This window comes from Lepus europaeus, chromosome 20 (genome assembly GCF_033115175.1).
Source record: "Lepus europaeus isolate LE1 chromosome 20, mLepTim1.pri, whole genome shotgun sequence".
NCBI lineage: Eukaryota > Metazoa > Chordata > Mammalia > Lagomorpha > Leporidae > Lepus > Lepus europaeus.
Window position 1 is genome coordinate 5,828,923 of NC_084846.1, and position 11,615 is coordinate 5,840,537.

Sequence of the window (11,615 nt, forward strand, 5' to 3'; positions counted from 1 at the left end):
GGGGCGGTGCTCCGGTGTCACATGCTCATCCCATTTTTCTCCCCTCGTGCGTCGTGGTGGCGGGGGCGGTTCACGGGTATTTTTCAGGAACTTTCTTTTCCGGATGCCAGGAGCCGCCACTCCCAAGATGGAGGCACACCGCGCCGCCATTAAGCGCGACTCTACAGATGCAGCCTCGCTAGGGCTTCGCGGTCCTACCCAAGATGGCCGTCCTCCGTTCCGGCGCCGCCCACGCACGCCACTCCAAACATGGCGGCCCCGAGGGGCCATTCCCGGGGCGCGGCGCGCGGCCGGAAGTGACGCACCCAGGCGGTTCCGCTTTCTGTTCACCGCCAGGACCCGTGGCTCCGGGGCCGGGGGGGCGCGGTGGGTGCTGTTAACCTTTGCTCCGGCCTCGTGTAGGTGGTGATGTAGCAGGGCGAGGAGGGCACCCCGATTTCCTGCGGCTGCGGGGCGAGCGGGGTGGGTGCGGGAGGCTGAACCCCTTTGGCTTCTTGGCGGGAACGGTGTAGCCCTGTTCGCTCTGCACAGGGAGCAGAGCGGGACTCCCCCTCCTCCCCCTCCCTTGGCCAGGATCGGGGGACCCCCCCCAGCCTGCCGCTCCCAGATCCGAGAAGCGATGCGGGCCCCGGATTGGCTGGGAGGAGCCCCCTCCCGCTCAGCGGGCTCTCTGGTCGCAGCGTGGGGACTCCAGCCTGCTTCCGTGTCCGGCCCCAGAGCCCCCCGCGGGATGTTGCTGCTGCTGCTGCTGCTGCCCCTCTGCTGGGCCGTGGAGGTCAAGAGGCCGCGGGGCGTCTCGCTGACCAGTGAGTCCTCCCCCGCCCGGTTCACCTGCTGCAGGCAGGGGGGGGGGGGCTGCCTCTGGCCCCTGGCGGGGTGGGCGCCCCGCCGCCCTGGGCCTCGGTCTGTCCCAGGTTGAGCCTCTCGGCCCTGCCCCGCAGACCACCCCTTCTACGACGAGAACAAGCCGTTCACCTGCTTGGACGGCTCGGCCACCATCCCCTTCGACCAAGTGAATGATGACTACTGTGACTGCAATGATGGCTCCGATGAGCCTGGTGAGTTGCGCTGGCCTGCCCCCGCGTGGCCCCACGCTGGGCTGGGGGACAGACCCGGGCACAGAGGTCCTTGGGCAGGTGCCGTGGCATCCCAGGGCGCTGCCCCGTCTCCCACTCTGCCAGCCCCAGGCTTCTCGGGGCCGGTCCTGGAGGTCCCCACGGACGCAGACCCCCTCCCCGGGGCGGGGGGCAGGAGAGGGTGTGTGTGGGCGCAGGGCGGGGTCGCTGCTGAAGACAAAGGAGTTGGCAGGTCCCAGAGGGCTGGGCTCTCTCTCCACCTTGTCCTGCCCCCCCTCCCCGGGCTTCCTGGGGCTGGGGTCAGGGTAGGGGTCTTCCTGTGGACCGATGGGCCGTCTGCTCCCACCAGGCACGGCTGCCTGTCCCAACGGGAGCTTCCACTGTAGCAACACCGGCTACAAGCCCCTGTACATCCCCTCCAACCGCGTCAATGACGGCGTCTGCGGTGAGTGCCGGGGAGGGCGGGGAGAAGGGGAGAGAGCTCGAGGGAGGAGGCACCACCGGGTCTGACGGCGGCGCCCACCTCTGCCCCAGACTGCTGTGATGGGACAGACGAATACAACAGCGGCATCGTCTGTGAAAACACCTGCAAGTAGGTGGCTGGACGGGACCCCCTCCCCCACCTCGCCTGACCCCACCTACCGATGGCTTCCCCTCCCCCACCCTGGGAGCAGGTGCATTTGTTTCCCTGCCCAGCAGATGAGCAAAGTCAAGGTCAGGAAGGGAATTGGCGTGTCCCCCCCTCCCAGGGCCGTGCGACTAGGGCAGAGCAGGGCTGGGGCTCGAACCCAGGTCGCTCTGAGGCCCTGCCCCATACTTGAAATCGCCACAGAGGGGCTCACGCAGCCACCAGAGAGGGGCTGAGGGGAGAGGGGGCGGATCGTGGCGAGTGAAGGGAACAGCCGCTCTCGCCTCCTGTCGCTGCATGGCCGGACTGGGTGGGTTTCGCAAAGACGCCGAGAGTCCCGGCACGGGGGTGACTGCTCCTGACGGCACGTCTCGTAGGCGGAGGGCGGATCGAGCTCCAGCTGCCTCTTAGCCAGGCTGCCTTTCTGTTTGTCATCTTGCTCCTCACTCCCTGGGCCTCCCCCGGCCCCTGTCCCCAGCCCCTAGGGCAAGCCCACCCTGCCCAGTGTCCCTTCTTCCAAGGACGAAGTCTGCCAGGGCCTGGGGGAGCTGGGGGGAGGGCGGGTAGCAGGTGTATGGAGCCCTCTGGGAAGAGGCGGCCGTGGTGGGCCCTGAGCAGCCCCCCGGGGTGCCTGCGTTGCCCCCCACCCCAGGGAGAAGGGCCGGAAGGAGAGGGAGTCCTTGCAGGAGCTGGCGGAGGTCACGCGGGAAGGCTTCCGTCTCAAGAAGATCCTCATCGAGGACTGGAAGAAGGCCCGGGAGGAGAAGCAGGTGAGGGCCCCCGGGGGTCGCCCTGGGGCCTCCAGGGAGGCGTGGGCCGGCCAGGTGGCGGGGGGCTCCCGGCTGCCCCCGACTGGAGGTGTGAGGGCTCCAGCTCTGTTTCCCAGCCCCAAGGAAGGTTCCAGGTGTTTCTTTGCTGTCCCCATGGCTAGGGAGGCCCCTCTCAAGTTCAGGGAGCGCTGGGGGCGTCCTGTGGTGACCCTCGCCCTCCTGAGGAGGTGGGAGGGTCCTGGCAGGAGGCAGGGTCCAGGGAGGAAGCAAGGGCCGGGCCAGGCACTGAGGCCAGGAGCCCAGAGCTCCATCCGGGTCTTTATTTATCTTATTTGTTTGAAATGCAGAGGGGTCTTCCATCTGCTGGTTCACTCCCCAAATGGCCACAATAGCCACGGTGGGGCCAGGTCAAAGCCAGGAGCCGGGAACTCCATCCCGGCCTCCCCGAGGACTTGAGCCACCTCGGCCACCTTGGGCTCTGACGGGCTGCAGCTGGAGGGGCTCCTGTTGCCCGCAGACCAGGGCCGGCCTAGCCCCCGCGTTCCCTCCTCAGACTTGCGCAAACGCTCAGGATGCCCCGTGCACTGGGCAGGAGGCTGGAGGCAGACCCAGTCCCGCCTCCATGGTTTGGCGGCGAGGACAGACAGGCAGAAGTCACGCCCAGGGCTGACGAGAGGAAGGGAGCCCTTTTTTTTCTTGCTGGAGGGGGTGGCATACAAGGTATGGAGAAGGTTCCCAGTATCTCTGCCGCTACCCCTTGTCGGGGGCCGGAAAGCAAGGAGGACTTCCTGGAGGAGGAGGTCTCTGTGTAAACTGAAATCCGTAGGCCGACGGAGCAGCATGTGCCGAGTACCGGGGGCCTCATCCCGGCGCAGGTGGATTTTAGAGGCAGATAGGGCTGGACAAGCAGGCAGGGACCGTCCTTGTCACACAGGGCCCCGTGGCCACGCTGAGGCGTTTTAAGCTTCTCTAGGGAGCCACAGCAAGGGGGAGACCCCCGCTGTGCAGCAGGGGCTGGGGGGGGGGTTGGCAGTCAGCAGGTGGAGAGCCGGCCCCTTGCCTTCTGCCCGCCCAGAAAAAGCTCCTTGAGCTGCAGTCCGGAAAGAAGTCCCTGGAGGACCAGGTAGAGCTGCTGCGGACGGCCAAGGAGGAGGCTGAGAAGCCGGAGAAGGAGGCCAAGGAGCAGCACCAGCGGCTGTGGGAAGGTACAGGCGCCGGCGGCCGTGCGCGCCGCTCTGTGCTTGGACCGGAGGCGGCCCGGGTCCAGCAGCCCCAGTGCATTGGTTTTATTAAGGTGTATTTTGTTTATTTGAAAGAGTTGCAGAGACACGGGGGGGGGGGGAGGGAGAGGTCTTCCACCTGCCGGGTCACTCCCCAAATGGCCACAGAGCCAGGGCTGGGCCAGGCCAAAGCCAGGAGTCAGGAGCTCCTTGTGGGTCTCCCCCGTGGGTGGCAGGGACCCAACGACGTGGGCCATCTTCCACTGCTTTCCCAGATGCATTGACAGGGGAGCCGGACGGGAGGTGGAGCAGCTGGGACTTGAACTTGGTGTTCCCACGGGGTGCTGGAGGCCCAGGCCACAGCTGAAATCCACTGGCCCCTTTTAGCTGATTATCGATCGTGGGGTTTGTTTCCTTGAGTGTCTAGTTATTTCTGACTGTATGTTGGTCATCATTGTGGGAAAGTTATCCATGGGATAACTTTCAGCTTAGGATGAGCAGTTCCTAAAGAGAGAGAGCGAGACAGAGAGAGACAGGGAGGGAGAGAGGGAGACAGAGAAAGAACGAGACAGAGGGAGACAGAGAGACAGAATCTTTTCTTTCTGCCGGTGCCCGGGAACACTGCCATTCTGAGATCCCCTGAATCTCCCTCTCAAGCAGTGCATGATGGAGCCCGTCTGGGAAGGGACAGCCCCCTAATAGGGGTCTCCCGTGACCCTCCCTCACCTGGACTTTGATTCCAGCCTCCCCTAACCCACAAGTTCTCATCCACACAGACACCCAGGGCCAGGAGTTGGGTGCAGCAGCTAAGATAACACTTGGGACGCTCAGATCCCACATCAGAGTGCCTCCCCCACCCCGTGCCAGCTCCCTGCTCATGCGCTGTCCCGGGAGGCAGCAGGTGGGTCCCTGCCACCCGTGTAGGAGACCTGGAGGGAGGTCCTGGCTCCTGGCTTCAGGATGGCCCAGCTCTGGCTGCTGCAAGCATTTGGTGACTGATCCAGCAAGTGGGGGTGCTCACTCTCCCCCTCCCTCCTCCCCCCCCCCCCCCCGCCTTTCCAAGTTAGCCAGGATCGGCAAAGCCGCTGAGGGCACAGGCTATCTTACCTTCCCAAGATCCTGCTTTGCCCTGGTAATTCCCATTGCTAGCATTGGTTTTAAGAGGATTTTTTTTTTTTTTAATTCTCGGTGCTGTGTTTCTTGCTTTTGGCCCCAGTCCTCGTTCTCAGTCCCTGGGCGCTCTCTGAGCTCCGTGGGGACTCGGAACCATGGAAGCAGAGTGGAAGGGGGTGGGGTGGAAAACACCAGGTGCCCTCAAGGAGCGAGCAGAGCTGGAAGGAGTTGGAGGCCGCTGACCAGGAGCTGGGTGGCCGTCCTCCCCCTCTCCAAGGCCACAGGCCTCTGACCTCTGTCTCTCGGGACCTCCGCTGCCTGCTCCCCGCCTGGTGTCTCCTGACAAGCAGCTCCATCGTTTGCACATTTGCTGGGCCCCTGCTGTGTGCCGTGTGCAGCCCTGGTCAGCACCACTGGCTGTGGAGGGAGGGAACAGGTGCAAAGGCCCTGAGGCGACTTCGTGTCTGGTTCTAAGGAGCAGTGGGAGCCATAGAGGGCTCAGGCTCTGGTGTTCCTGTGGGGAGGGGTCAGGGGGTGAGGCAGGAGCTCAGAGACCAGCAGGGTGCCCACCGCTGGGTCCCAGCAAGCAAGGGTGGGGCTGGGGGAAGGGATCCCACGTGAGGGCCCTTGGTCCCTGCCGTCCCCAGCCCCGGGGCTGCGTCTTCTCCCTGCTGGTCTGGGAGCTCCTGTCCGGACTCCGGCCTCTCTCCCTGCCCCGGCCCCGGCCCCGGCTTCCCACACCCTGGAGGCCCTGGGCTTTGGGTTCTCTAGTGACACTCGGCTTTTCTATATAAATAAAGTTTTATTGACACGGCCAGGGCCCTCGGTTGACACAGGCCCAGCTTAGCAGCCCGAGCACCACTTCTGCACAGACCCCAGGCTTGACGGGGCTGGGGGGGAGGGGAGGAGGCAGGCAGAGGGGGGGCCTGATCCCCAGGGGTGGCTCCGTCCCTTCCGTCTGTGCCACTCTCTGGGGACAGTCCCTTGGCACTCCCAGGGTGCCACTGGCCCAGTCGCCCTCCCAGCCCCTGCTGGTTCAATGGAAGTCTAGGACGTCCTCCACCCCCTCCGCCCCCCGACCTCTGACCTCTGACCCGGCCGCAAACCCCGGCCGCCCCCCTTTAGCACCTCCCAGAACTGCGCCCTTCTTCTGTCCCTTTCTCGTGAATATCTCTGTTCACGCAGAAGGCGGGGTGATAGGGAGACACAGAGGTCTTCATCCGCTGGTGGAGGCCAGGGCCGGGCCAGGCACACACTGAGGCCAGGAGCCCAGAGCTCCATCCGGGTCTTTATTTATCTTATTTGTTTGAAATGCAGAGGGGTCTTCTACCCGCTGGTTCACTCCCCAAATGGCCACAACAGCCACGGTGGGGCCAGGTCAAAGCCAGGAGCCGGGAACTCCATCCCGGCCTCCCCGAGGACTTGAGCCACCTCGGCCACCTCCAGCAGAGCCAGGCCCTCAGACGGGCTGCGGGCGTCCCAAGCCGCGGCTCAGCCACGGTGCCCAACACTGGCTCCTTCTTGGCGCTTCTTTGGCCCCCACGGGGTGGGGAGGGGCTGGCCCCGGCCCCCCAGCCTGTCCCCTGGGAGGCCTAGCTCAGGCTCCGCCCTGGGAGGTGCAGCCAGTCCCTCCCTGCCCCGGGTGGGGGCAGGCCCCGGTGACGGCGCGGTTCCGTCCACAGAGCAGCAAGCCGCCTCCAGGGCCCAGCGCGAGCAGGAGCTGGCGGCCGAGGCCTTCCAGGAGCTGGACGACGACTTGGACGGGAGGTGAGCGAGCTCGGGCCGCAGGGGCCAGCGTCCCAGCCCTCTGGTCCCCGTGTGCTGCTGCTGCTGCTGGGTGGGCGGGGCCTCACCGGGTTGGGGGCGGAGTTGGCAGCTCCCCGAGATGGCTCTGGCGGTGGGTGCCCGGTGGATTGGGCAAGGGGCCTCTGTGGACTTGGGCGGGACCCCAGGAATCTCCCGACCCCTTTCCCGGCCCCCACCTCCTCCCGTCCCGGCACCTGGGGGTCCCCAGGGAAGTTCCGACGCCGACCCTGGCGCCCATGGTGGCCGCGGTCCTCACCCCCTCCCCCCACCTGCCACCCCCCACAGGGTCTCACTGGCAGAGCTGCAGACCCACCCTGAGCTGGACACGGATGGGGACGGGACGCTGTCCGAAGGGGAAGCCCAGGTACCCAGCCTGCCCCTGGCCTGGGCCTCTTAGGGATCACTGGCTGCCCCGGGACCACGTCAGGCAGCCGGCCCTGGGCTGGGGCCCCCGGCCCCCACCCTCCCTCCCTCTCTGACTCCCCAGCTCCCACCCCCGCCCTGTGCTCCCCCGGCCTGCACTGCCCCCTTCTGACTGCAGCCAGGCGGGCTCGCCCTGTGCCTGGCACCGCAGCCGGAGGCTCCGGGGGCCCGGGTGCTGGGGGCAGGGCCTGAGTTGTGCAGAGGCCCCCCCTGACACCGCGGCCCCCGCCCCCGCAGTCCCTCCTCGGGGGAGACGCGCACACGGACGCCGCCTCCTTCTACGACCGCGTCTGGGCCGCCATCAGGGACAAGTACCGGTCCGAGGTTGGTGGGGGAGGGGGAGGGGTGGCTCCTGCCCTGCCCCCGCTGCGCGCAGAGGGCCACTTCCGGTCCTGGCACCGGGCCACCCTGGCCAGCTGGGCCGTCCGCGCGCCCTCCACGGCGGCCCCCTCCCTGCACAGCACCGGCCACCCCCGCCCCTGCCCTGCAGGCGCTGCCCGCCGAGCCGGCACCCCCCACCCCTGATGTGACAGCGCCTAAGGAGGAGCAGCCGCCCGTGCCCCCACCGCCCACGGAGGAGGACGAGGAGGAAGAAGAGGAGACGGAGGAGGAGGAGGAGGAGGAAGAGGAGGAGGAGTCCGAGGTGCCGGGGGAGCCGCCCAAGGTGCGCGTTCAGAGGGATGGAGGGCGGAGCTGGGGAGGAGGGGAGGGGCTGCTCACTGACTGCCCCTCCCCTTTCCAGGAAGCCCCGCCCCCGCTCGCACCCCCCCAGCCACCCAGCACCGCCGAGGACAAAATGCCACCGTATGACGAGCAGACACAGGCCTTGATTGACGGTTAGGGCCACCCCCATGGGGGGGGCCTGCCTCCCCCCCAGATGGGCCCCCTGTGTCCCCCCGGGCACCCTGGCCCGTTCTCCAGCCCCTGCCTGCACTTGGGCGGGTGCCCGCTGTGGCCGCACCTGCTCCCAGCAGGCCCTGTGACCTGGGGAGCCCTGGGGCAGCTGTTCCCTGCCCCCCCAGCCCCAGGTCCCGTCGCCATGATGTTTGTGACACCCAGGCGGCCCGGCCCAGGCCTTGTCTTACTCCAGAGTGGGTCGGGGTGGGAGAGGGGCACCTCTGACCCCGCCCCCACCCCTGCCAGCCGCCCAGGAGGCCCGGGGCAAGTTCGAGGAGGCTGAGCGGTCCTTGAAGGACATGGAGGAGTCCATCAGGTACCGGACACAGGCAGGCCGGCGGCTACGGGGCCGGGCTCCCCGGGGGAGGCCGGGACACCCGGCCCTGGCCGGCCGCCCCTCACCGCCCGGCCTCCCGGTCCAGGAACCTGGAGCAGGAGATCTCCTTCGACTTTGGACCCCAAGGGGAGTTCGCCTACCTGTACAGCCAGTGCTACGAGCTCCCCACCAATGAGTGCGTGCGCCGGCGGGCCGGGGGGGCGGGGCTGGCGGCGGGGGGCGGGGCTGGCGCACAGGTGCTCAGCGGGGCGGGGTCCCCGCCTCTCCCACCCACCCGCCGGCCGCGCCTCCCCCAGGTACGTCTACAGGCTCTGCCCCTTCAAGCTGGTCTCCCAGAAGCCCAAGCTCGGCGGCTCCCCCACCAACCTCGGGTGAGTGCCCTGGGGTGCGCCCGCCCCGCGGCCCCGCCCGGCCCGGGCCTCAGCACGCCCCGCTCTCCCGCAGCACCTGGGGCTCCTGGGCCGGCCCCGACCACGACAGGTTCAGCGCCATGAAGTACGAGCAGGGCACCGGCTGCTGGCAGGGCCCCAACCGCTCCACCACGGTGAGTGCCCGTGCCGGGCGGGCGGGCCGGGCCGGGGGCTGCGGGACCCGGGCCCACGCGCGCGCCACCGCCCCGCCCCCCGTCCGCAGGTGCGGCTGCTGTGCGGGAAGGAGACGGCGGTGACCAGCACCACGGAGCCCAGCCGCTGCGAGTACCTCATGGAGCTGACCACGCCGGCCGCCTGCCCGGAGCCGCCCCCGGAAGCCCCCGCCGACGGCGACCACGACGAGCTCTAGCCAGCGCGGAGGTGGGCAGGGGCTGGGGGCCCAGGTGGGCGGATCCCCGCCCCCCGCCCCGCCTGCAGCTCACCGCATCTCCCCCACCCCCAGAGCCTCCAGGTGGGAAACCAGCCCCCGCAGGCCGCCCGCCGCCGTGGGGCCTGCTCCTCTGCGGTCCCGCGCCCTCCCCCGCGGGGCCAGGAGCCGCGTGGGACCCGGTTGGGGCCGGGCTATGCTCCCAGGCCCCAGCGGCCTCCCAGGACAGGATGAAGCAGCTGCCCGCTGGCCAGGGCCCCGGGCCGGCCTCCCCTGCCCCCCCCATCCCGTGGAGATGAGTGACAGACTTGACCTGTGACCTTGAAACAATAAATGTGATGTCTCCTCAGCTCTGTGGGGTCTGCCTTGCTTTGCGGTAGGGGAGGGTGGACCTGGGCAGGAGTGGACGCGGGGCAGGTGGGGGTGGGGGACCTGGCAGGAGTGGGCGTGGGGTAGGCGGGGCCAGTCTGGGGCTGGGCGCCCTCGGGTGGTCACCAGGTGAGTGGCCCCTGGACTCAGTCTGGCACCCAGTGCCCAGCAGTGAAGTCACTGCCCGCGTCCTGGACCAGAGACCCCGGGGTCGAATCCCGGCCCCTCCAGCTTCCTTTGCACCGTGGGAGGCAGCAGGTGATAGTTCCAGTATGGGGGCCCCTGCCACCCCCACAGCCCACGGGGGACCCTAATGGAGTTCCCAGGGCCCAGCCCTGGGCGCCAGGGACATGTGGGCATCCTTGTCGGTATCCAATACCTTTAGGACAGCCCCATCCTAGGGCAGAGCGGTGGGTGGGCCCTGGACCACCCTCCCCCAGTCCCCCGTGAGCGCCAGGCCCGGCGCGGCCGGCGCACCAGCACACACACCAGCCGAGGCTGTAAGATTCTGAACTTTTATTTTCTGGCATGAAAAGTACAAATAATTAAACAATTCCATGTAAAAGTCTGTTACCGCGGCCGGGCCTGTGACCCCGGTCATAGTCTAAACGCAACGCAAAGTGTTTCTTGGTGGTTTGGTGTTTTGTGGTTTTTTTTGTCTTTTTATCATTTTTAACTTTTTTTAAAATTTTTTATTTTTACAGTTCTTTCTCACCTCCAACACGGACTCTGGTGATCTGAAACCTTTCGAATAAATAACAGGACGAAGGGAGGGTTGTAGGGGCTGAGCCCCCTCCCCACTGGCCCTGCCCCTGACCCCAAGGGGACTTGGAAGACCCCAGGGCCCTCCCACCCACCCTGGGAGCCCTGGCCTGGCCCCCTGGGGGGAGGGGCTGGCCTCCAGGGAAGGGGGGCCCGGCTGGGCTGAATTCTTTTTTGTTTTTTTGTTTTTTGTTTTTTTTTTAAAAAAGTCCCCTTCCAGTCTTGGGGTTGGCAGGGACCCAGGCCTGGGCGCAGGGTGTGTGGGGAGGAGACCCCCCGCCCGGAGCCCGGCCCCCCCAGGGTGGGGAACAAACCCAGCCATTATTGCTCGGATGCCTCCAGCACACCGGAGGGCTGAGGGGAGCCCCAGCTACAGCAGGGGGTGGGGGGGGGCCGCTGGAAGGAGGAGAGAAGGGTGGACTTACAACCACGAGAATAAATAGGTTCCTGTATCAAGAACAAGCTAGGGTTTCCACCAGCTAAGTAGGACTGAAAAAGATTCAAGACAACAGCAAAAAATAACCCCATGGAGACCCCCGGATGCCCCGGGCCTGGGAATCCGCTCAGAGCCCACGGCCGCCCCGGGAGCCACTCGGCTACCGGTACTGTTATTAATAAGAATTATTACTTTATGATTCCACTTCCCCTTTTATAAATAAATTAGGCATAACCACGTCTCAGCAAAACTGAAGAAAAGAAAAACAAAGAACATCATTCTTTTAACTTGCAAACCGGATGAAGGAACAGAAATGTACACAGATGCTTTCACAGGGCAACGGGGTGATAAATAGTTAACATAGCAATAAGTTAAAACTACAAGAAGCTAAATATAGCAAAAATACAAGAAAGTTAACTGGTGCCAGTTTATGTCTTTTTTTTTTTTCCTTTTTTTTAAAATCTCTTCTGTGTGTGGGTTTTTTTTTTTAACATTTTTTTCAGCACTTTTTTTTTTCCTCTTCCACTTGTGATGTTTTTTTGTTTGTTTGTTTGTTTTTGTCGCTTTTTTGATTTTTTTTTTTCTTTTTTCCGTTCCTTGCCGCAGAAGCTCCGTTAGACGCGTTGGATAACACGGGGAGGGCGGGGAGAGAGAGCTGAACATTCAGATGAGGTCGTGCCCGCACCGGACGCGGAAGGCAACTAGCGCTAGACAGGCCTGGAGCCCCCCCCCCCGCCCCCCATGCGACGGGCCCCGCTGGGGGGCTCCCGGGGGGCTCTGGCTCCTGCTGGGATTTTTTTCTTTTTTTTTTTCTTTTTTTTAAAAAAAAAGAATGAAAATTAGGGTGAATGCAAAAAAATCCCAACAGAAGCCAGGGGCCCCCGGGCCAGGGTGGGGGGTGTGGCCAGGGCAAGGCTCGGGATGGGGGCTTTGTCCACTGGCCACCCCAATCTGGAGAGACGAAAAACCCCAACAATCCA

The 11,615-nt window shown here is 65.4% G+C and overlaps 1 protein-coding gene across 5 annotated transcripts; it reads left to right on the forward strand.

Moving 5' to 3' along the window:
* Nucleotides 1–287: 287 nt before the first annotated feature.
* Nucleotides 288–9,417, forward strand: PRKCSH (PRKCSH beta subunit of glucosidase II). 5 transcript variants are annotated; one of them, XM_062178569.1, is made up of 18 exons: nt 288–366; nt 681–806; nt 942–1,058; nt 1,426–1,521; nt 1,611–1,668; nt 2,357–2,474; nt 3,550–3,679; nt 6,490–6,574; nt 6,899–6,977; nt 7,274–7,360; nt 7,527–7,700; nt 7,779–7,872; nt 8,180–8,249; nt 8,356–8,445; nt 8,567–8,641; nt 8,715–8,814; nt 8,904–9,061; nt 9,144–9,417. In XM_062178569.1, exons 2-17 carry the CDS (start codon nt 731–733, stop codon nt 9,048–9,050), a joined length of 1,596 nt encoding a protein of 531 aa, XP_062034553.1. In that variant the 5' UTR covers nt 288–366; nt 681–730; the 3' UTR covers nt 9,051–9,061; nt 9,144–9,417. The 5 variants fall into 5 exon arrangements, with proteins under 5 accessions (XP_062034553.1, XP_062034552.1, XP_062034554.1 ...); XM_062178568.1 differs by having other exon boundaries at nt 294–398; XM_062178570.1 differs by having other exon boundaries at nt 315–398; nt 574–806.
* The last annotated feature ends 2,198 nt before the right edge of the window (nt 9,418–11,615 follow it).

Coding starts and splice junctions, on each gene's coding strand:
- PRKCSH (XM_062178570.1), top strand. CDS start 620: ATGCGGGCCCCGGATTGGCTGGGAGGAGCCCCCTCCCGCTCAGCGGGC. Junction 807..941: donor GCGGGGCGTCTCGCTGACCA/GTGAGTCCTCCC, acceptor CCTGCCCCGCAG/ACCACCCCTTCTACGACGAG. Junction 8,250..8,355: donor GACATGGAGGAGTCCATCAG/GTACCGGACACA, acceptor CTCCCGGTCCAG/GAACCTGGAGCAGGAGATCT.